This window comes from Biomphalaria glabrata, chromosome 10, assembly GCF_947242115.1.
Source record: "Biomphalaria glabrata chromosome 10, xgBioGlab47.1, whole genome shotgun sequence".
NCBI classification, from domain to species: domain Eukaryota; kingdom Metazoa; phylum Mollusca; class Gastropoda; family Planorbidae; genus Biomphalaria; species Biomphalaria glabrata.
The window spans coordinates 15684453-15710126 of record NC_074720.1 but is presented as its reverse complement, the minus strand read 5'-3'; the positions used below and the strand labels follow the sequence as shown (position 1 = coordinate 15710126).

Below are 25674 nucleotides of genomic sequence, written 5' to 3'. Positions count from 1 at the left end.
AATGTGTTTCTTGTATGTATGACATCTCTTCAAAACATAACTGACATTCCTATTTGAATGTGTTTCTTGTATGTATGACATCTCTTAAAAACATAACTGACATTCCTATTTGAATGTGTTTCTTGTATGTTTGTTTCAAAATAAATTCCAAACGCTGCGAGAAGCTTGTCTCTGTTCTAACTTTCTCTTGGGTAACAATGACGTGGAGGCCGATACAAGGAAAACGAAATAATTTGACGTCCTCGTATAACTTAACGCCGCACCTTCATAGAGGACGTCAGGGCATTAGCTGGGATCAGACTGCAGACATTGATGGAGACCAATTTCCATGGAGACAATATGCCGCACATGCGCAGAACGGCACGGAAGAATTTAAGTCTTAGCTAGCTCTTATTTTCTTATGCAATTTTTTTCTTTTGGTTCCCGTCTGCTGGTACGATAAGCCACCAAACATGAACTACTTATTTTAATGAATATACTTAGACAGACTAACAAGCCGAGAATTACTTGAGATCAACAATTCTCAAAGATAGATTCAAACATTTGATAATTCTTGCTATTGAGCGTGATCTATGTAGGAAACAGAATTCTTATGATATACTGTATGATTTCGCTATACGCAAGGCTCGTGTAGTAATTCTGTACGTTGTAAAGAATGAATAAAATGCATAGACGAATTTATTTTCTAATACAAACTCTTAAATTTCACTTAGTATCCGCTTCTCTACTCAAACTTGGCCCCGCGAAATCCGTTTTGCATAGGGTCCCACAATGGGTAAGTCCGGCCCTGCTATGTAGATTACTTAGATTAGTTCCTAGTCCAAACTTCCCGCTAGACAAAGGGGGGTGGGAGCGGGTAGAGTTTGATACATTTAAACGACTGTCCAGCGCGCAGCCAGTCATCCGTAGTGTGAATACTACTCGTTTTCTAGTGGACTATACGCAGAAATAAGAGAGTGATCTTTCCTTTACTCCTTTCTACTCGTTTAAACTGTTGAGGGAAGAAGAGAATTATATATATATAGATATAATGAAAAGTATTGACTCTCAACATCGCTAATCAGCCATACTACTTACTGCGAAGTTTTAGCTTGAAACAAATGATTTTACTTGAGTATTTGACATGTTTCGTTTCATAACCTTCCGAGGTTTGACTTTTGAATCTGAAGGAAGTGGGCGCTAACAGTAGAGATTGAACAAAAAATAAAACTAAGAGGAAATTCAAATAAATTTTTACAACTGACTCTGTCTTCTGGTCAAAAGTTTGCACACGTTATTTCTCCCACTCCCAATCTCGGATCAAGCTGAAATTTTGAAAGTTATTTCTTTTACCTGACAACACAAAAAAAAAATCTTTGATATCATGTAGAGCTAACAACGGGACAATTATTTAATATTTATTTTCGAAAAAAATTAAATCAAATTATATACGTTTTAATTCTAACTTATAGATGTCTAATGATTAACATTTTAATTCTAACTTATAGATGTCTAATGATTAACATTTTATTGATTAAAATTGTAATAGAACATAGTTTATTTGTAATGTCGTTTCGCATCCCATATGTCCTATAAAATGTAAAAAAGAAAATGTCAAGAGGACAAGACGAATCAAGCTGACCACTCCCATCTGTTGGACTACTAGAAGCCCCAACCCGATTTTGAATTCGTGCGATACGGTTTTAAGAATAGTAACTGACACCGACGAATTCAAATTCTATATCACATCAACAACACCTTTTCCAAGCACATCGTTTTTTTTAAACCTTCGAGAGGAACTATATAAATGCCACGTGTATTTTTTGTACAAAGCTTATATCAACTCACTCTGTCTGTCTGTCTGTCTGTCTGGCCAAAAATTTGTACCGGTACACGCTATTTCTCCCACACTCTGTCTGTCTGTCTGTCTGGCCAAAAGTTTGTACTGGTACATGCTATTTCTCCCACACTCTGTCTGTCTGTCTGTCTGTCTGGCCAAAAGTTTGTACCGGTACATGCTATTTCTCCCACACTCTGTCTCGGATCAAGCTGACATTTTGCACAATTATTCCATTTAACTGAAAACGCAAGAATCAATAAATAAAAAAATTAACCAATAAGTTAATTAACTATTGGTAATAAATTACTTTGTTTGGAATCTCAAACAAGGGAAAAAATAGTACTTGACTGAAGTGGTGGTATAAGCTGAATTAGTCCCCTTTATAAGTCGTCGTCGAACAGATACATGAAAAATAGGACGAGACTATAGAAACAATATATTACTATACAATCTTGCATATTCATAAGCTGTCCACTAGTAGAGTGGTTACGTGTTGGCTTGAGAAGCCTGAGAAGGCTTGAGCCATAAGATTTAATTCAGGTCGTTCTCCATTTTTTTTTTTTATTTTATAAATTCTTTGGTGTTGATAGTCTCTTCTAGTTATTCAATAGATTTTAAAACAAACATTTCTCAATATTAAATAGCTTCGAGCTTCGAACTTAAAAGTACAAAATTAACAAATCATTTGAAATAAATTACACACTTTTATTTGACTTCTCGCGTCTGCTGTCTGCCTGTGACGTCACTCCAGTCTCGATTATAATGTGACAAAAAAAAAAGCGTAAATTCTCGAGAACAAAAAAACGAAAGAGAAGGTCATGCTCAAAATGAACAATATATAGGTTACTAGACATATGTTACCCGCGACCCGCGGGTCTTTATTTGCGCATTACTGTCGATATTGTCACTGAGAGTGTTTTGTAAACAATTAAACGAAATAATAATGTAATAAGTAAAGCGAATGTGTCAATGTAAAAATAGTGTGAATGAAGCTATCAAATCAGAATAGCTAATAGGCTTAAATCCATTTTTTTTTAATTAAAACATTTGCTTGTAGGCCTACATATATTTGATTAAAATTTGAGATGAATAGACTAAATTTTGTATGTTCATGTGTATAAAGTATAAAGTAGATCTTGAGGTAGACATAGATCTAAATCTACACTAATCTAGAGCTTTAATAGACTATTGAGTTCATTCTGTGCTGGGCATGCGTGAACTTTTTTTCATGAATGAATATAGGCCTATCTTTAGCGAACAGCGAACGAATATATTAAAAATGCTTTAGAAAAACAAATTTGAATGTTAATTGATTAAAATATGAAATGAATGGACAATAATTAGTATGTTTATGTGTTAAAGCATAAAACTATCTTTGCGAAAAGAAGTTTTATCATCTTAGAGTTCAATAAGAGTTTTAGACCTAGGCCTAGGAATAGACTCAGTAGAGAGATGTGTTAATGTGTAACCATTAGGTAATGTCTAATGAAATAATGTTCGCCAGGAAATCTGTAGTCACAGATATCAGGAACTAATTTATGTAAAAAATGCTTTTGGATAATCTAGTGGATTGGATTTAGATGTATGTTAAACTTAACTAATGATCCTTTCAAGTTTTTTCTCTTTCGCTACGAAAATAAAATTAGGTTTGCGAAAATGGGATTACCCGAAGCCGATACATTCATATCTATTGAAAACGAAAAGAGCGATAACTTTGTTAAATGAATGGGATTATAAAGTGAACAATTAAACGAAATAATTTTTAGTACGCGATTCATGAATAAATATAGATCTAGGCTCAACTCGGCTTCGCAGCTTTTGCAGATGAATGTAGCTTTAGAAAACCAAATTTGATTGTTTATTTGATCAAAATTTGAAATGAATGGACTTTAATTAATATGTTTATGTGTTAAAGTATAAAACTATCTGTGCGAAGAGAAGTTTTATCATCTTAGAGTTGAATTAGAGTTTTAGATCTAGGGATGGGATTATAAAGTAAACAATTAAACGAATTAATATTTAGTACGCGATTCATTACGGTATTGTCTAATGAAAGAATGTTCGTCAGGAAATCTGTAATCACAGATATAAGGAACTAATTTATGTAAAAAATGCTTTTGAAACACAAAATTGAAGGTTAATTTTATTATATAATGAAATCAATGGATCTTCTTTTGTATTTTCATGTGTCAAAGTAAAAAACTATCTGCGCAAAGGTTATTTCTTAAAATTAGATCTAGGTCTAAATCCTTTCTATCTTTTCTCATGTCAACTTTGTAGACATGGCCTAGATCCATAAAATACTATAGCTGTAATAGAGTCGGACAACTTTATTTTTTTTTTGAGGGTCTTAAGTTTGTTTTAGGGCTACAATACATACACTACGGTCTAAGTTGGTACCTAAGGAACATTCCTGCCTAGTTTTATCAAGATTGGTCAAGCGGTTTTGATGTCTATAAGTAACATACATCCATACATACACCTCACATTCTACTTTATAATATAGATTACTATTTCAAAGCAGCTCAGCACGAGTTTCAGAGATACTAGAATTCATGTGCTAGTACTTTAAAACACTGAACCATAATCTTCAAATACAAAAAAAAATTAATAAAATACTCAGACACAAAGATAAAGGCACATTCCTCATCCCATATGCTAGGACAAATTTGTACAAATACTGCTTCCCTAGCGCTATTAGAGTATGGAATGGGTTGCCTGAGCTAGCCAGGAAAACAAGTGACATGGCAGAATTTCAGTCATTGGTTAACATGCATGACTGAATGCATGACTCGTAGGGCGTAATCATCTTCTTTTTTGAAGTAACGTCTGTATTATATAAGATAAGATAATAGAATGTGTGTGGAGGGGCGTGCTTAAAAATAGGCCATAAGCTCAAGTTAGAATTTTTTTTTTAATTGGTTTTGGAACATCTTGAAATCATCAAACAGTATTTTGTGAAACATCGGTGGGAACAAATCCCAACGGGCGTAGCCGGTGGGTAGAACTAGTTATTTAGTAGCGCAAAAAGGTTGCTAACAACATTCAAACATCCCCGAATGGCGGAGAGGCGGGAGGGAGCTGCATCTAGTGGTATTTAAAATCAACTGTGTTTCATTTCTCTATGCCTACTGATACTTGATCAATTGCTGGATGTCGTGAGAAGATCATTAAAGTTCTATAACTCTTTCAACGTGAGGTGAGAGTTTTTAAACTTCAGTTTATTTCTGTAGCAAACAACAGCACCGTGACACGTGATCTTGTCTTGGAGAAGGGCGGTCAGCATGTACCTCACGTGGCGTGTAGATTACGCTGGAAGTTGGGCTGGAATTGGGATAACAGTGGACTCCTCCGATTCAGGTCACGTGACATCAAGCCAACACATAGCCTCACCCTCGTTTGATGAGAATATTGTTTGACAACGTCGAATTTGAGATTTTTGATTTGATTGGCTCTTACCAGCCCAGATTTTATTGGTCAAGTGTTTGACCGCACAGGGCCTCGTAGCTGAAAGGACCTCGCGTTTTTTTTTTTTTGTTTTTGTTTGCTATTTTTAGATCAACTCACTCTGTCTGTCTGTCTGGTAAAAAGTTTGTACACGTTATTTCTCTCACACTCAATCTTGGATCAAGTTGAAATTTCGCACAATTATTTCTCGTTCCTGACAAAACAAGAATTTAAAAAAATATCAATTAGTTAATTAACTATTGGTGATTAATTATTTTGTTTGGTATCGAACAAGGTAAAGAAATCGTACTTGACAGATATGGCGCTATAAGTTGAATTAGTCCCCTTTATATTTTGTGTAGAAAATTATGTTGTCGCTTAAAAGTTTGAAACTAACGATAGATAATTATAAAACCTTCCCTTTTCATAAACATTTCGATGGCACGTGGATCAATGTCCTGGCTTGGAAAGGCTTGAGCCCTCCAGTTCAAATTGTACAACTTTTTTGTTACATAAAATACATTAAAAAAGCTACCACGGTAACCTTCTTAAAATACCCCATTCTTTCTCCCCCCCCCCCCTTTTTTTCCCTACTGGTCCAGACCAGTGAGAGGATCATAGCGCCTTGGGAATGCTAAACAAAAACAATCGTTCAAAATATTTCTAATCGCACAGTTTTATTATTGTTAGTCTGGGACTCCTGATCAAATTTGTATATATATAAATAAAAATACCACTGACTGATTCATTGATCACGACACTGTGTACGTATCCGCATGAAATTTCGTACACAAGAAAAACATTTAAAAAGATATTTTTTTTAAAAAAGGCAATACAATACAATACAATAGGGGAAAATAAATAATATACAGGTAGTCCTATTTTCGTTATATATTTTTTAAATGCTGCGATTCGCAACCTTGCTACCTTGGGACCTCTAATAGCGAAAAACAGCAAGCTTTCTATCAAATCTAACCCTTAGTCGGCGAAAGACATTTGAGGGCAACATAGATTGTTGTGGTCACTGACTCAAAATCTGTTCTGCAGGCTTTGCAAAGCCCTGAACCATGGCCCCTCAATATCGACACTGTCATCATGGCTTCACACAACATTAAGCAACGCTATGGCACCCCTGTAATACTGTAGTGGATACCGAGTCAGATAGGAGTCACTGGCAACACCATTGCAGACTCCTTGGCCCACTAGGGAGGGCTCACCCACCAAGCAGAGGCTGTGACTTTTCATCTGGCTCTGGCTATACAAACAAAACAAAATTAGAAATAGAAAAGTGGTTTGAGTGCTTGGGCAAGTTCCAAACAGCCCGTGGAGTCTGGGAGCGCATGAGGCGCCCTGACAGCACTCCCCCGTGGTGGAGACTGTCCAGGCCTGAGCAAGCCATTATAGCACAGTGCAGGATAGGCCACTGTCCTGTTGGCTCATATTTCTCACGGCTATGGCCAAATTTTAATTAACGGTGCCCCCGCTGAGGGGAAGAAGAGGAAACCGTGTCTCATATTCTTTTTGAATGCTCCAGACTTGTTAATCTTCGTCTTGACAGGTCTGAGAATCCAAAAATCTCGACCTGTATGATGACATGTATGCACTACGCAAAACAGCAGGGCTTTTGCAAGAGAGGATTTGAACCTCTCAAGCCCTCACTCAAATGGAGTTTGATGATGATGATGAACAGATCTTTGTATTGTATTTTCGGTATTTCCCTAAAAGGCCGCAGTTTACATATAAATCATCTTTTTTTAAATATCAAGAAAATCCTGTATATTATTTCTTGTTTAAATTATCTTTCTAAATGTTTTTCATGTTTAATTCAACGTTTGTCAAACTTTCTTTACGAGAAGATATGAATGCCAAAGTGGACTTGGTTGTGACGTCCCACTGAAGTCAAGTCAAAGTGTTCCCTGTGATCTACTGGCCTCCTCAGATATGTTATCGGTGAGGTCTTCAGCTCGTTACACGCCGTGTCGTGGACGGGTCAAATATCCGGTCGGTTACAATTGTTCTCTGCCCTCTCTCTTCTCCAGGTTTTAATGGGCCTATTGTGCTAGGGGACATCTGGAATCTCTAATTGTCAATGTTAACTCCCGGAGTTCAAATCTAGGACACCTTGCTGTATGTAAGTAAGTAAAGTTCCCCTTTTAGACCATGCGGTCTATAGGGCAGATGATGTAAATGTCATCTGTTTCTGTAGCCCACGATTAACGAGGGTGTCGTGTGGTCATACAACGACTAACCCCCTTTACTTTTCCTCAACTAATGTCAGGTACCCATTAGAATTGGGTGGACTCAGAGTCGCCCTTAAGATCCCGAAAATAAAAATCACAGTCTTCACCAGGATTCGAGCCAGGAAACCCAGGCTCGAAAGTAAAGCGCTTTATCACTCAGTCACCGCGCCTCCTTCGCATTATGTAGTGGCTTTAATATGTATTTAATATTCTATCTAGAAGAAATGATCAGTATTGCCGTTATAAACGAATGAAACACAGAGTAGTCATCAATATAGTTCAAATGAAACATGCCTAGAGAAGGCGGTTCTCTTTTAAGAATGCCTTCTTGTCCTTGACAGCACCTCCCTCTTTAAGATAATATTATATATAGGGCTACGATTTGATTATACGTGTATGATTGATTATATGGTAATCATATATTACCATATAATCATATATTACCATAATAGCAGTATGAACCCCCTTTTTTATTTTAATAAACGGGCCACATTTTGATGATCAACCTAACATATTTTTAGCCCCTGGATTAGTGTATCTGTTACAATGAAATTTCATTTCTCTCTCTCTCTGTCTCTCTCTTTCTCTCTCTCCCTCGGGGGCCTCTAAAAATTGACAAAAAAATCTAAAACCGTTCGCATAATTTTCTTTTTTTCTTTTCTTTTTTTTTTTTCTTTGTGTCTTTTTTTTCTCTTTCTCTCTTCTTCCTCTCTCTCTCTCTTCTTCTTTTTTTTTTCTTTAGGAGACCTCAGCATTTGTGCTATTCATTTTTAGCTTTTTCATCCTAGGAATCCTTGGGCCCTAGGCCTCTTTTCTTGCCTCTTTTTGGGGGTATTTCATTCACCTCTTTTCTGGGCTTTAGCCTCTTTTTTGGGTCTCCTTCTTTTTTAATAAAATTTTATTCAAAAGAAAAGACATAATATATTATTTTATATCAATAATAATACAAAGAATATTTAATAAAAACAAAATTTTGTGAAGGACTAGTTTCAAAAGCACAATTCATGATTTCCATCATGAACGTCGAGTAGACTGCAGCAAAGGTCTAGAAAATTACGACAGCAAGAGCCAGAAATTGATGCTAAAGTCAATTTACATACATGTTGAAAGTTTTTACTAAAGTCAAATATTCTCGGCAAGACTACCTTTTTTTTTAACTAATGAAAATATAGATGAATGTATCTAGAAAAAAAATTGAACAACAAGCAATATGCTACCGACATATATTCCAATACTTTTGGTATGTTTGTGGATTTCAACTGCAGCAAGCGTTCTTAGGAGAGAACAAGGTTATTGTCATAAAATTATAAATTCTCCCTTTCTTGACAATTTTTGATTGTGAAAGTGGTGTATTTTATGAAAAAAAAACCTGCTTGCATGAGTGAATAAAAAAATGAGATTTTTCGCTTTTAGAAAAGAAAAAAGTAGCCGTTGCATCAAAACTTTGAATGGCCTAAAAATTATGATGTCGGGTTTTCACTATCTTTTCTGGTTTACGAGATTTAAACGGGACGAACGGACGGACAGACATTCCACACAAAACTAATAGCGTCTTTTCCCCTTTCGAGGGCCGCTAACAATAGAAAACTATACAATCTTCCATGTTCATACGCTGTTCACTAGCAAATGGTTACCGTGTTGGCTTGAGAAGACTTTAGCCCACAAGTCCTAATACAGGTCGTTCACTTCAAAAAAAAATATCTAGAAAGCGATCACCCAGAAACACCCTTCTTTCTCCCCCAACCCTTTTCCAATTGGTCAAGACACGTGATAACATAGCATATTGAGAAAACTAACAGCATGAACCAAAACAATTGGTAACGTATTGTTGTTAACCTATATTGCCAACTTATATTGCCAATTTAATCCAAACTTATTGATACAACTCCACTTAATATAAAACTTGGTTATTGCGTTAAAGTATTTTTGTATGTCCTTCTTGTTAGTTTGCTTGTTGAATGAGAGGCAGATAAAACTATAAGGTATTTGTTTCCCCTGTTCATTTAGTGTGAAGATGACTAGAGAAACTTGATCACAGATAAGAGCACTGACAACGTAAGCTAGAGTAACAGTCCCTGAACGCGCGCGCACACACACACACACACAGACACATATCGGCCTAAGCACCAACATGCCACACGCACACATTGGTAAAGACAGACATACGGTGACAACTAAGCTCGCCCTGTTGCAAGACCTGCCATCTTAGTCTCTAACCTCCCCAAGTGCGACTTTGGACTAAGATTTTATATTATGGTATATATGTTATAGTGTGAATACAAGTAAGTAAAACAAAGTTGAGTATAGTTACATGGTGTATACAGAGATAAACATTCTACCATATTATAGCTATAAGTATAGAGTGAAGAATTCAATGAATTTCTTAATAGGAGATTTCCATACTTAGCGGGAAAAGTTATAAATAGTTTCTCAGTGTATCTGATCTGCCAAACAAAAGGACGGATTGATAAGCGATGTGTTTTTTTTTATAACAAAATTTTCTAAGCTGGTCACCCGCCAACACTAGATCTCCATAGTCCCCTGGGCCGCCAACACTAGATCTCCATAGTCCCCTGTCCTGGGCCGCCAACACTAGATCTCCATAGTCCCCTGGGCCGCCAACACTAGATCTCCATAGTCCCCTGTCCTGGGCCGCCAACACTAGATCTCCATAGTCCCCTGTCCTGGGCAGCCAACACTAGATCTCCATAGTCCCCTGAGCCGCCAACACTAGATCTCCATAGTCCCCTGGGCCACCAACACTAGATCTCCATAGTCCCCTGGGCCGCCAACACTAGATCTCCATAGTCCCCTGGGCCACCAACACTAGATCTCCATAGTCACCTGTCCTGGGCCGCCAACACTAGATCTCCATAGTCCCCTGGGCCACCAACACTAGATCTCCATAGTCCCCTGGGCCGCCAACACTAGATCTCCTTAGTCCCCTGGGCCACCAACACTAGATCTCCATAGTCCCCTGTCCTGGGCCACCAACACTAGATCTCCATAGTCCCCTGTCCTGGGCAGCCAACACTAGATCTCCATAGTCCACTGGGCCAACAACACTAGATCTCCATAGTCCCCTGGGCCATTCTTTCCATCTTGTTCCATGTGTAACTAAACTTTAATATGTCTGCCTCTAGTTTCCGTCGCCAGATGCTTCTAGGACGCCCTCTGTGTCTCTTGCCCTGTGGGTTCCACTTCAATGCCTGCCTTGGGATGCTAGTTGAAGATTTGCTCAAAGTGTGCCCAGTCCAGCCCTTCTCTTTCTGATTTCTGCTTCTGCAGGAGCTTGGTTGGTTCTTTGCAAGAGGTCACTGTTACTGATCGTGTCTTGCCAATGAATGTGAAGGGTTCTTCGTAGCCAGCTGTTAATGAAAGTTTTGCATTTTCCTAATGGCAGTTTCAGTTGTTCTCCAGGTTTTCGCTACATGGGCTGAAGCAAAACTGCCTTAACATTTGAGTTAGAGACGCATCTTTGTTTTCAGGGAAATTTCTCCTGCCATTCAGATTTTATTAAGATGTATGAAGGCGACCCTTGCTTTTCCAATTCTTGCCTTGACATCAGCATCTGTTCCACCTGTTTCATGTATGATGCTACCCAAGTAGTGAAAGGATTCTACTTTCTCCAAGGGACAGCCATTCAAACTGAACCGCTCTACATCTCATACGAGTTTCCGATTATACTCACTCTTTTTTCAGGGATGCCTTAAGTTCGAAGTAGCTTCCAGAGAGTGGCACGGTCCACACTGTCAAGTCCGTCTCGTGGTCTAGAAAACTAACAAGAAGAGGGGAACTCCATCCCAGCGATTGTTCTACTATGATACGTAGGGCCGCTATTTAGTTTGTACACGATCTATTTTTCCTAAAACCGGCCAGCTCATTCCTCAGCTTATGGTCTACTGAGTTCTTAATTCTTTCTAAGAGGATACGATTGAAGTTTTTTCCTCTGACTAAAAGAAGTGTGATTCCTCTGTAATTATTACAGTTGTTGAGGTGACCCTTTTTGGGAAGCTTTAAATGGTTACAATATGGTATCCTTCTTTCCATTCTGGCCGTATGTACTCTTTCTCCTATGTCCTTTCAAAAAGCTGGTAGAGCAGTTCGACTGAAAACTCCAGGTCTGCTTTCAAGGCTTCTGCTGGCATGTCATCAGGTCATGCTGCCTTTCCATATTTCATTTTGTGATAGCCCTCTGATTTTCTTCTCAAGTATGCTTTTCACAAATGGCTGGCTCTGTGTCAGGGGGATTTTCAATAATTCAAGGAAATAGTCCAACTTTCTATTCATCTGTTATTAGTTGTGTTGCCCAGCATGTCTTTTGCAGGTCTTTCTGGATTCTTGAACTTTCACGCACGAAGTTTTGTGGTACCGTGCAACATCTTCAAGTTGCCTTAGTATGCTGCTTGTTCAGCTTTCTTAGCAAGATGTGGTGTTTAAAGTAAAAAAATCTGGAGGAGCGGGTTTAAACTAAAAAAAACCCTTGGCTACGCTCATGCAATTTAGTGACAGTCGGTTGCTTTATCTTTTTGTTTTATTGTAGAGGGGAGTTTCAACCTCAAAACCCTGTGAAAGGGGATTTTAAACTTAAAACTCGACCTTGGCTGCGCTGAGGCAAGTAATGGTTTAATATTAAAATATCACCTACAATAATAAAAGTGAAAAAAAAAGTCACAAAATTCCACCCGCCCCTTGGGGGGGGGGGGGGTAGACATCAGGTATATCAATATGTAAACAGCTACCGGTATATCATTATGTACATCCGGTATATCAATATGTGCATTAAGTTAATCAGTCTGTACATTATGTAAATCAGTCTGTACATGCCGTATATTAATGTGCACATCAAGTATATCTATCTGTACATCAGGTATATCAAAGTGTTTATAAGGTATATCAATATGTACATCAGATAAATCAGTCTGTACACCAACTATATTAGTCTGTATATTAGGTTTATGAATTTGTACATCAAGTATATTAATGGAATGGAGGAATGGAGAAAGACTGTTGACAAATCTTGCATGGTGCCCCAACGGTTCAACAGGCTAAGGGATAGGTAAAACATCAGGTATATTAATCTGTACATCAGGTATATCAGTCCTATACATCAGGTATATCAGTCTATACAACAATCTTTCTCTCAAATCCTCGGTTCATCCATTAAGTACTACTACATTTAGACATGTCAGGTTTTGAACTGTCACGTCTCTGTTTCAGGTGTAAACAGCTATGAACGACAATAGACGATTGCTTCGATTTATCAACAGCACCGACAACATCTCTCTTTTCTACGGAAATGTCTCCTATTCGACGCCTTGCTTCGATCGCTCTTTCTACAGGAATTTCCGTACGGCTATGCTGTGGTCGGATATTGTCACAGACGTCCTTGGCACTGTTCTGAACCTCTGGCTGCTCCTAGCCATTTTGACATCTGCGGAGCTACGTCTACGCCTGCGTAACAGACTACTCTCCAGTGTTTGTATTCAAAACCTCTTCGAATGCCTGGTCTATCTGCCATTCTCGCTGTACATGTACACTGTAGCCAGAAACGAGGCTTGGACGTGTCCTGAGACCATGGCCATGAACTTGATATTCTACATTAATGAGTTTGTCTCCAATTGGAATCTCGTTCTTATTCTCGCGTTGGCTGTGGTCACGCTCCTTGGCGCGGATCTCTTTCTCACAAGGTTAAGTCGTTGGCTTTCAATCGCCGTAACTTTTGGTGTTTTGCTTATGCCTTGGGTTCTTTCGGTCCTCGTAGTCCCGCCCACGATCTTCACTCATACTCAACAAATTCTGTTAACCAGGGCCAGCAAAAACGAAACCGTCTGTTGGACGAGAATGTTCGACGTCAGAAAAATTCTTTACGTTTTGAATATCGGCGTGCCCGCCATCTTGATTGCAATTTGTCTGGCGGCGACCGTCTTCCTGAGCTGGAAAAAGAAAGTTCGAGAGAGAACCGGCGTAGGGGAAATGGCGCGCCAGCTGATCGGCGGAAGTAATGAAGCTGAGGGTGTCCTGCCGTACGTAGCTATGACTGTTATCATCTACGCCTGCGACTTTGGGTTGGTCCTGAACATAATCAGATCCAGCTACTACAAGGACTGTGTAACGTAAGACTTTTTACAAAAATAACCCTATTCGAATGCAACTAGGTTTGGTCTAAGGTAAATGCCTTGTGGGAGATTTGAGTTTTAAGAAGAAGACCTCTGTTCGGATCTGACTGATGGCTCTCATCCCGTCAAGGGTAATATATATAGGGGTGCTGCAATAGTACGGTAACTGTGAATTGTAAGGAATAACTCATTAAATTAGCTACTTTATCTGTAGATGAAATGTGTACATGGCAGACGGACAGACTGATCGTCAGAGGTGACAGACAGACAGTAACGACGTAGGCCTACGTTCACACATCTGGCGGTGTCAAATTCACGGGCTCGATACTCGTTTTAAAAATATTTTTGCTTAATAATGTTTTTCTATTTTATCATATTTTATGTTTTATAATGGATGTATTGTATTTTTATAAAGACTTTTTTTTTTTGAGGTTGTTAAAAGTATTTTTTTTTTACTTGTATCCTATTCAGGGCCGGATTTAAAGGGAGGGCAGGTGGGGTAACTGCCCCCTTTACTATAATTTACATATTCATTTTTAATAAAAAAAAAAATTAAAAAAAAGAAGGAAAATGAGATACCCTATTTTGTCTTCTAAAATATGGCCTCCTTCAGTCGTAGAAGTCGAAGTCGAACAAGCGAGACGAAAGCCTGGACATTGTTTATGGTCGGAACGATGTCGCCCACACAGCAGTTCCCCCCACCCCCCAACTCCGCGCAGCTGATGTGCCTAAAGGACCAAATATGGCATGCTGGGATATAGTAGTAGTATTATTCATAGGAGTATTTGTATTTAGGCTTTCCAAAAAGTTTGTCGGCCTACACAAAAATCCTGCCCCGGGCTTCCACTTATTTAAATCCGGCCCTGATCCTATTACGTTTTACCGTGTCAAGGAAACACGCTCGAATCTGTAAGTGCTGACAAACATTCAAAGTTGATATATTTTATTTTTAATACATCAATCATAATAAGTCTTGTACTGGCAGAACGTAGATTCTGAAAGCAAGAGTAGATTAGCTCTCTTAGACAAAATAAATACAGATTGAACTATATTCATTTTTATTTTATTTTATTCTAATTTTATTCCACTATTAATATGTTTTTTGTCTACCCAGAGTTACGTTGAAAGCTGCTGTGAACATTCTGGAAGGCTTCAAAGTTTTGCTGCTGCCTATGACATTCCTACTGTTTCCGGAAATACGATATCGAGTCAAAAAGACGCTAGAGCTGCTCCGACCTGCGCACCGCACTTCCGGCCTGAGTATTAGCTACGTCAGAGAAGGCTAGAGCAGTGTTTCCCAAACCTTTTCCTAAACGGAACACTTCGCACATTCTGAGTATTTAGCGGAACACTTTGTCTATATTTTAGAGAGATCAATTCACGTGGTGGCCTACTATTCCAGTAGTTCGTGGAACAGCTATTCAGGTAACACTGGGCTAGAGAGAGGATCACGACATGAAATCCTGTTCTTGTTGTTGTTTAGCACTTATTTTTGTAAACCCATTTACTCTCCACCAGAGGCTACCACAAATGTTTTTACTCAAAGAAGAACAAATGCTGCTTGTGAAGTGTCTGCTGTTTAAATATGTACATAGATGTAATTTTAAAAAATATATACATACCAAATCACTAGATATGTCAATTTTTTTTTTGTCGTCCCCGAAAGGGAAAAAGTCGTTATTAGATAGTGTTGTCTGTCCGTCCGTCTGTCTCGCTTAGATCTAAAAACAAAAATAAAAATAATTTTGCAGCTTGCAATGGCTACATTTTAATCTGAAAGTGAACCGTTTTTGTTTATAAAAATATTTCATTAAGGCAATTTTTTCATTAAAAAACACCATTTAAAAAAATGCAATTAATAGTAAAAAAATAAATCAGGGCAGACTAGGCAGGTCCTTTTTTTTTTCTGTTATTGAGCATCTAGGCAGACAGGTTAGTTATTTTTCAAAATAATGTTTTATAAAAATACTAATATTCTTAAAATGGGTTTTCTGTTGCTGGATTGTTTTTTAAAAAAAAGAGAAACTACATTTAGTATGTATATAATTTAAAACTATTTCAAAAAAAGATTGAATAAGCAGTGTTTATTTATTGGAACAACCTGAGCCTCAGTACAATATGCAAAATAGTAAACGTATACCAGGAATGAAAGATTGGCCTTTCACCAGTGACCAACCATCAGTTAACATCACTCAGCTCAGACTCCAACTCGACCATCTTTTAGTTTGTCTTAAGGAATGAATATATTCAAAGCTTCTATCAACGTATTCTGTCTGTCTGGATTCGTGTTTACTTCTCCCACTTCTCATTCACGTATCAAGTTACAACTGGACAATTATTCATTGGCCCTAACAAAACATATACCATATACTGACCAATTATTTTTTTTTTTTAATTTTATTAATTTCGTTTTATAAAGAGATAATACTAGATAAGGGGAGATAAGCCTTGATTGGTTTAAAATGATTCATACAATTACACTTACCATAAGCTTTGTTTTGTTGTATTATTTTTATTTTTTGTATTTTACATGTTGACCTCTTTTGGGGCCCATGCATTTTGCGTAATATTTAATATTTATTTATATATTATATAAAACATTCATTTTGGGGCCCTCCTCACGTTTGGGCCAGGAGGAATTTTAAAATTCTCTCCCACCCTAGCTACGCCACTGACAGAAATTGGATTATGAACTCATCATTGTATTTTTAATAATATGTTCCCTAATGAGGTTTTGAAACAAGAGAACAGTGGCAATGCCTGGTCGTGTGAGCTGCGCTTTGAACTGTCGTGTCGATGGTCTCGAGTTCAAACCCTGCCCGCCACCATCCCCCCGCCGTCCTGCGGGAGGTTTTGCTTAGGATGTAATAAAAATCCAATTCGTTAGAAACATTCGAATCATATAAAACATAAAAAATGTATAAACCACGTTTTGATGTCATTTGGAAAAGGTTTAAATGACAGGCGATCACACGGTACGCGCAGCGCTAATCTCATGTCCCCCCCCCCCGTCCACACACACCATTTTTCTATGATTCGTAGGTAGATAATTGAGTCTAACTAAAGGCTGCGGGTGTTCGTTTACTTTTTGTTCTTAAGTTCAACTGAAATCATGCTGTTAACCCTCAAGTAGACCTACCATTGAATCTTAAGTTTAATTACAATGTAATAGCGATCATTAGTTTTAGGCTCAGGCTATTGTAGATTAAACAATGTCAAATTAAATCTCAAAATAGCCAATAAAATAAAACTCACAAATAGAAGAGCTTTAAAAACTTTAATTTTTTAATTTTTTTTTGGTTTAAACTTTTTTTTTTGTTCCAGTATTGCGTTGTCCATGCTTGTAGTCTAATAGTTTAAAAAAAAAACAATTAGATCTAGATCGATTGAATCCTTCTCAGTAGCCCCATTTAATGTCTAAATAATGCTATGTTTCCGTTGGTAACTTATTCAATCCTCAAAGAAAACGTGCCATTATGTGATGGTGTTCCTTCTAATTACAAGTGTACTACAAGTTTAAAATAATTATATAGCCCTCGCAATAACCTCACTGGGTAAGCTTTACAGTTTTAAGTAAAGGATTTTTGTATCTATTCGTGATATTAACTTATATGAATCGATGCTGGGTGACACAATTATTGAACACTTTTAACCATAAATATTACATTAGTTATCCGGCTAAGTTGAGAGTCATAATGAATATACTTCATTCCAGACATAGAGGATTTAATTGAACGCTATTACAATGAAAGTACTAACAATGTTTATAATAATTACAATGGCTGATCAAAGCAAAAAGATATTGCCCTATCTGTCTTTGTGATATTAAGTGCATTCGTATTATAATAGAAGATAGTGCATCGTCTATTGAAACTTGTAGCGAATATAATACAAATGTGTAGGATATATAAGCCATTCTTCTTTTCGTGTATCCTAATACTGCAGCTCTCTAAAGAATATTTTGGAGTTGTGCATGAAAATACTTTAAATTACTTCAAAAAACTAAGTATTCACAAAAGCGCTAAAATTTAGTTAAAACTCTTCATGATACTTCAAACTGAATAGTAACCGTTTATAGACTTGCAAGTGGACAGGGCCGACTAACGGTTGTTAAAGACTGATTTGAAAATCTGTAGTTTTAAGTAGCCTACATTAGATCAATTAGTTAATATTTATTTTGGTGACCCGACAAAATAGCGCCGACAAAATAGCGCGAAATTTCCCGACAAAATAGCGCAAGACAAAATAGCGCGCACTTCTCTATGATGTGTATAAAAGTAGCGGATTTATGTAAGTGACCGTCCTGGGCAGCATTTTGGTTGAGATCTCTATCTTCTTGAAGTTTAATAGATCTAGAAGCAGACCATATTTGTTGAGATCTCTATCTTCTTGAAGTTTAATAGATCTAGAAGCAGGCCATATTTGTTGAGATCTCTATCTTCTTGAAGTTTAATAGATCTGGAAGTAGACCATATTTGTTGAGATCTCTATCTTCTTGAAGTTTAATAGATCTGGAAGTAGACCATATTTGTTGAGATCTCTATCTTCTTGAAGTTTAATAGATCTGGAAGTAGACCATATTTGTTGAGATCTCTATCTTCTTGAAGTTTAATAGATCTAGAAGCAGGCCATATTTGTTGAGATCTCTATCTTCTTGAAGTTTAATAGATCTGGAAGTAGACCATATTTGTTGAGATCTCTATCTTCTTGAAGTTTAATAGATCTAGAAGCAGGCCATATTTGTTGAGATCTCTATCTTCTTGAAGTTTAATAGATCTGGAAGTAGACCATATTTGTTGAGATCTCTATCTTCTTGAAGTTTAATAGATCTGGAAGTAGACCATATTTGTTGAGATCTCTATCTTCTTGAAGTTTAATAGATCTGGAAGTAGACCATATTTGTTGAGATCTCTATCTTCTTGAAGTTTAATAGATCTGGAAGTAGACCATATTTGTTGAGATCTCTATCTTCTTGAAGTTTAATAGATCTAGAAGTAGGCCATATTTGTTGAGATCTCTATCTTCTGGAAGTTTAATAGATCTAGAAATAGGCCATATTTGTTGAGATCTCTATCTTCTTGAAGTTTAATAGATCTAGAAGCAGGCCATATTTGCTGAGATCTCTATCTTCTTGAAGTTTAATAGATCTAGAAGTAGGCCATATTTGTTGAGATCTCTATCTTCTTGAAGTTTAATAGATCTAGAAGTAGACCATATTTGTTGAGATCTCTATCTTCTGGAAGTTTAATAGATCTAGAAGTAGGCCATATTTGTTGAGATCTCTATCTTCGTGAAGTTTAATAGATCTAGAAGTAGGCCATATTTGTTGAGATCTCTATCTTCTTGAAGTTTAATAGATCTAGAAGTAGACCATATTTGTTGAGATCTCTATCTTCTTGAAGTTTAATAGATCTAGAAGTAGACCATATTTGTTGAGATCTCTATCTTCTTGAAGTTTAATAGATCTAGAAGTAGGCCATATTTGTTGAGATCTCTATCTTCGTGAAGTTTAATAGATCTAGAAGCAGGCCATATTTGTTGAGATCTCTATCTTCTGGAAGTTTAATAGATCTGGAAGTAGACCATATTTGTTGAGATCTCTATCTTCTTGAAGTTTAATAGATCTAGAAGTATGCCATATTTGTCGAGATCTCTGTCTTCTTGAAGTTTAATAGATCTAGAAGTAGACCATTTTTGTTGAGATCTCTATCTTCTGGAAGTTTAATAGATCTAGAAGTAGGCCATATTTGTTGAGATCTCTATCTTCTAGAAGTTTAATAGATCTAGAAGTAGGCCATATTTGTTGAGATCTCTATCTTCTTGAAGTTTAATAGATCTAGAAGTAGGCCATATTTGTTGAGATCTCTATCTTCTTGAAGTTTAATAGATCTAGAAGTAGACCATATTTGTTGAGATCTCTATCTTCTTGAAGTTTAATAGATCTAGAAGTAGGCCATATTTGTTGAGATCTCTATCTTCGTGAATTTTAAGAGATCTAGAAGTAAGCCATATTTGTTGAGATCTCTGTCTTCTTGAAGTTTAATAGATCTAGAAGCAGGCCATATTTGTTGAGATCTCTATCTTCTGGAAGTTTAATAGATCTAGAAGCAGGCCATATTAGTTGAGATCTCTGTCTTCTTCTTGAAGTTTAATAGATCTAGAAGTAGGCCATATTTTTTTAGATCTCTATCTTCTTGAAGTTTAATAGATCTAGAAGTAGGCCATATTTGTTGAGATCTCTATCTTCTTGAAGTTTAATAGATCTAGAAGTAGGCCATATTTGTTGAGATCTCTATCTTCTAGAAGTTTAATAGATCTAGAAGTAGGCCATATTTGTTGAGATCTCTATCTTCTTGAAGTTTAATAGATCTAGAAGTAGGCCATATTTGTTGAGATCTCTATCTTCTTGAAGTTAAATAGATCTAGAAGTAGACCATATTTGTTGAGATCTCTATCTTCTTGAAGTTTAATAGATCTAGAAGTAGGCCATATTTGTTGAGATCTCTATCTTCGTGAATTTTAAGAGATCTAGAAGTAAGCCATATTTGTTGAGATCTCTGTCTTCTTGAAGTTTAATAGATCTAGAAGTAGGCCATATTTGTTGAGATCTCTATCTTCTGGAAGTTTAATAGATCTAGAAGCAGGCCATATTAGTTGAGATCTCTATCTTCTAGAAGTTTAATAGATCTAGAAGCAGGCCATATTAGTTGAGATCTCTATCTTCTTGAAGTTTAATAGATCTAGAAGCAGGCCATATTTGTTGAGATCTCTATCTTCTTGAAGTTTAATAGATCTAGAAGCAGGCCATATTTGTTGAGAGCTCTATCTTCTTGAAGTTTAATAGATCTGGAAGTAGGCCATATTTGTTGAGATCTCTATCTTCTTGAAGTTTAATAGATCTGGAAGTATGCCATATTTGTTGAGATCTCTATCTTCTTGAAGTTTAATAGATCTAGAAGTAGACCATATTTGTTGAGATCTCTATCTTCTAGAAGTTTAATAGATCTAGAAGCAGGCCATATTAGTTGAGATCTCTATCTTCTTGAAGTTTAATAGATCTAGAAGCAGGCCATTTTTGTTGAGATCTCTATCTTCTGGAAGTTTAATAGATCTAGAAGTAGGCCATATTTGTTGAGATCTCTATCTTCTTGAAGTTTAATAGATCTAGAAGTAGGCCATATTTGTTGAGATCTCTGTCTTCTTGAAGTTTAATAGATCTGGAAGTAGGCCATATTTGTTGAGATCTCTATCTTCTTGAAGTTTAATAGATCTGGAAGTATGCCATATTTGTTGAGATCTCTATCTTCTTGAAGTTTAATAGATCTAGAAGCAGACCATATTTGTTGAGATCTCTATCTTCTTGAAGTTTAATAGATCTGGAAGTATGCCATATTTGTTGAGATCTCTATCTTCTTGAAGTTTAATAGATCTAGAAGCAGACCATATTTGTTGAGATCTCTATCTTCTTGAAGTTTAATAGATCTGGAAGTATGCCATATTTGTTGAGATCTCTATCTTCTTGAAGTTTAATAGATCTAGAAGCAGACCATATTTGTTGAGATCTCTATCTTCTTGAAGTTTAATAGATCTGGAAGTAGGCCATATTTGTTGAGATCTCTATCTTCTTGAAGTTTAATAGATCTGGAAGTATGCCATATTTGTTGAGATCTCTATCTTCTTGAAGTTTAATAGATCTAGAAGCAGACCATATTTGTTGAGATCTCTATCTTCTTGAAGTTTAATAGATCTAGAAGCAGGCCATATTTGCAGAGAAAGAGAGTACATGCAACTTTATCTCATTCTCCTAAAAATATAATAATGATTTTTAAATGTGGTGACCCCGTTCAAGGGTTAGGTATGATGATGTGTGTGTTACACATGTGTGTCATAGTATAATTAGAAATCTTGATTATCTGCGGAATCTCTCTTTGATCAAACCAGAGCGAACTTATGGAATTAGAATGACTATTGGGAGGACAACTATATTGGTCACCAGAGACGAAACCGCAGAGTGATTCTAAGATTTTCGGTAGCATTATGGAATGTTAGAGATCGTGTACAGGACAATCTACCACGAACAAACAATTAAGTGGAGGGATGGCACCATGCATTTCAGTTGTCTATTGACGGTCGTCACCCCAATGTCTACAAGAACACTGAGAACAAGATTCTGAGGTACAGTGCTGGAGAACGAAGTCTTGCAGTTATATTGCCAATGTACGAAACAAGTCAGTATGGAATTTCTACGTGACATTTCCTACAATTAAACTTTTTGAAATCATGTGTGTATCTTTATATAATTCTCTTCTTCTCTAATCAGGTCAGACGAGAAGTAAATGGGAAGATCACTCTGCGAATAGTCCACGAGAAAAAAAAAGGGAAAAAGGGGGGGGGTGGAGAACACGCGTAGTCACAAAAAAGCAACCAAGAAATATCACTCTTTTTTTTATTTATTTCTACCTCCGTTTAAAAAAAAGGGGTGGGGGGGGGGGGAGTAATCCACTCTGTTGTAATCACCCCACAAAACAAAAACAAGAGGGGGGGGGGAGGGATACGTTTTCACAGCTCGCTACGGATGGCTGCGCGCTGGACTGTCAAACCCTGCCCGCTCCCATCCCATGCGGGAGGTTTGGACTAGGAAGTAAACTCTCGTTAACTCTGAAAGAACGTAAAACATATTACCAACACTAAATAGCAGGACCGGACTTAAACTTAAGCATTGTGGGGCCCTATTCGAAACGGATTTCCTGGGGCCAATTTGGGTAGGGAAGCGGATAATAAGTGAAATTTAAGAGTTTCTATTAGAAAATAAATTCGTCTATGCATTTTATCCATTCTTTACTATGTACAGAATTACTTTAAGAGCCTTGCGTGTAGCACTCATACAGTATATCATAAGAATTCTGTTTCCTACATAGATCACGTTCAATAGCAAGAATTACCAAATGTTTCAATCTATCTTTGAGAATTGTTGACCTCAAGTAATTCTTCATTAGTTTGAGGCGCGAGAAGCTTCTTTCACCTGATTACACAATTTCGGGAGATTTCCAGGAGTTCCTGGTAAATCGACAGGAGGGCGCGGGAAATCTGTTTTAAGGTATAATATGGTTTAATTTAATAATTCATACACGTTGCATTAGCGCGTGTCCTATGAAAGTTCGGATCCTTTGAAAGCGGGGCCCACTGCGGTCGCATAGGTTGCAGTGGACTAAGACCGGCCATGCAAAATAGCGGAATATGCTACGCCTCCGGTCGACTATCTATATACATAATTCTCTTCTTCGCTCAAGAGTTTGTACGAGAATAAGAAGTAAAGGTAAGATCACTCTTTTATTTCTGCGGATAGAGTTATCCTACGAACTTTACGAGCCTTGCGTGTAGCGAAGTCATACAGTGTAACATGAAAATTTTATTTCCTACATAGATCACGCTCAACAGCAGAAGGTATTAAATGTTTCAATTTATCTACGAGAATTGTTGAACTAAAGTAATTCTTCATTAGTTTGAGTCGCGAGAAGCTTCTTTCACCAGATTACACAATTACAGCTAATGCATAATGTCGTTTTTATTTATCGCCCGTAAGATTGGCGTTTTCCATATTGAATGACATACCAAAATGTCAATTTTTGTCAATACATTTCATGAGATTTGTATGAGTTTTCAAAAGATTTTTAATAATTTCCGGAGATTTCCATGACTTTTTCATATATTTTGCAAATTCAGGAGATTTCCAGGAGCACCTGGTAAATCAGGCGGTCGCGAGAAATCTGTTATAAGTTATAAAATGGTTTAATTTAATAATTTACACATAGAATGAGCGCAGGTCCTATGAAAGTGTGGGGCCCACTGCGGTCGGATAGGTTACTGTGGCCTATGGCCGGCCCTGCAAAACAGCGGCGCATTTATATATATATATAACAAGTAATCTACTCTGTATTCACCCGTCACTAAATAGCAGGGACAGACTTAAACATTGTGAGGCCCTATGCGAAACGGAATTCACGGGGCCCAGTTTGGGTAGGGATACGGATTATAAGTGAAAATTAAGAGTTTATATTAGAAAATAAATTCGTCTTTGCATTGTATTTATCATGGTGACCCGTCAAAATAGCGCGGACAAAATAGCGCAAGACAAAAAAGCACGGACTTATATATGATGTGTAAAAGAGGGTTATTAGTAATTTAATGTCCTGGGCATCATTTTTGTTTATGTCTTTATCTTTTTCAATGAAGCTCGAACAGATGTTTTAGGGAATTTGTATGACTATCTTATATAATACAGACGTTACTTCAAAAAAGAAGATGATTACGTCCTACGCGTCATGTTGGGACTATTGGGAGGACAACTATACTGGTCGCCTGAGCCCGAGTAACTGCAAGATTTCCAATAGCATTACGGAATTCGTACAGTTTTATAATGTAAATAAATGATATATTTTGAAATTATTCATTTTAGTTTATTATAATTTTTGCTTACTGTTTGCATATTTATGTTTTAAGATATCTAAAGTGTTTCCTTCAAAATATCTGAATAATAATGAATAATAATTTTGTAGGCGCTGTTTTTTTTTTTTTTGGCGCTATTTTGTCGGCGCTATTTTGTCCGCGCTATGTTTTCTGCGCTATTTTGTCGGGGGTACCATTTATTTTTGAGTCTTTTAAATTCGGTATCTCATTTAGTGAGGCCAGCGATTACGAGTGAGGAATGAGGGCAGAGAATACGAGTGATGAATGAGATAGGGCAGAGAATACAAGTGATGAATGAGATAGGGCAGAGAATACAAGTGATGAATGAGATAGGGCAGAGAATACAAGTGATGAATGAGATAGGGCAGAGAATACAAGTGATGAATGAGATAGGGCAGAGAATACAAGTGATGAATAAGATAGGGCAGAGAATACAAGTGATGAATGAGATAGGGCAGAGAATACAAGTGATGAATAAGATAGGGCAGATAATACAAGTGATGAATGAGATAGAGCAGAGAATACAAGTGATGAATGAGATAGGGCAGAGAATACAAGTGATGAATGACAATCATAGGGCAGAGAATACGAGTGAGGAATGAGGGCAGAGAATACAAGTGATGAATGACAATCATAGGGCAGAGAATACAAGTGATGAATGAGATAGGGCAGAGAATACGAGTGAGGAATGAGGGCAGAGAATACAAGTGATGAATGACAATCATAGGGCAGAGAATACAAGTGATGAATGAGATAGGGCAGAGAATACAAGTGAGGAATAAGGGCAGAGAATACAAGTGATGAATGAGATAGGGCAGAGAATACAAGTGATGAATGACAATCATAGGGCAGAGAATACAAGTGATGAATGAGGGCAGAGAATACAAGTGATGAATGACAATCATAGGGCAGATAATACAAGTGATGAATAAGATAGGGCAGATAATACAAGTGATGAATGAGATATGGCAGAGAATACAAGTGATGAATGAGATAGGGCAGATAATACAAGTAATGAATGACAATGATAGGGCAGAGAATACAAGTGAGGAATGAGGGCAGAGAATACAAGTGATGAATGACAATGATAGGGCAGAGAATACAAGTGAGGAATAAGGGCAGAGAATACAAGTGATGAATGAGATAGGGCAGAGAATACAAGTGAGGAATGACGGCAGATAATACAAGTGATGAATGACGGCAGAGAATACAAGTGATGAATGACAATGACAGGGCAGAGAATACAAGTGATGAATGAGGGCAGAGAATACAAGTGATGAATGAGATAGGGCAGAGAATACAAGTGATGAATGAGGGCAGAGAATACAAGTGATGAATGACAATCATAGGGCAGATAATACAAGTGATGAATGAGGGCAGAGAATACAAGTGATGAATGACAATCATAGGGCAGATAATACAAGTGATGAATAAGATAGGGCAGAGAATACAAGTGATGGATGAGATAGGGCAGAGAATACAAGTGATGGATGAGAATCTAGTGAAAAATAAAATCCTGTGCGCACTGTAACCAACATAATGACTATTCGCTGTTCACAGATGACGCCAAGAAGCCATTAGG

At 37.1% G+C, this 25674-nt stretch overlaps 1 protein-coding gene across 2 annotated transcripts; it reads left to right on the top strand.

Moving 5' to 3' along the window:
* The first annotated feature begins 7274 nt into the window (after positions 1 to 7274).
* On the top strand, positions 7275 to 15254 carry LOC106069896 (uncharacterized). 2 transcript variants are annotated; one of them, XM_056045089.1, is made up of 3 exons: positions 7275 to 7401; positions 12727 to 13622; positions 14740 to 15254. In XM_056045089.1, exons 2-3 carry the CDS (start codon positions 12739 to 12741, stop codon positions 14909 to 14911), a joined length of 1056 nt encoding a protein of 351 aa, XP_055901064.1. In that variant the 5' UTR covers positions 7275 to 7401; positions 12727 to 12738; the 3' UTR covers positions 14912 to 15254. The 2 variants fall into 2 exon arrangements, with proteins under 2 accessions (XP_055901064.1, XP_013085119.2); XM_013229665.2 differs by lacking the exon at positions 7275 to 7401 and adding an exon at positions 9631 to 9788.
* Positions 15255 to 25674: the final 10420 nt, after the last annotated feature.

Excerpts from the sequence above, each read along its gene's own strand:
- LOC106069896 (XM_056045089.1), top strand. The coding sequence starts at position 12,739 with ATGAACGACAATAGACGATTGCTTCGATTTATCAACAGCACCGACAAC. Across the intron at positions 13,623-14,739 it reads TACTACAAGGACTGTGTAAC|AGTTACGTTGAAAGCTGCTG; the intron begins GTAAGACTTTTT and ends TTGTCTACCCAG.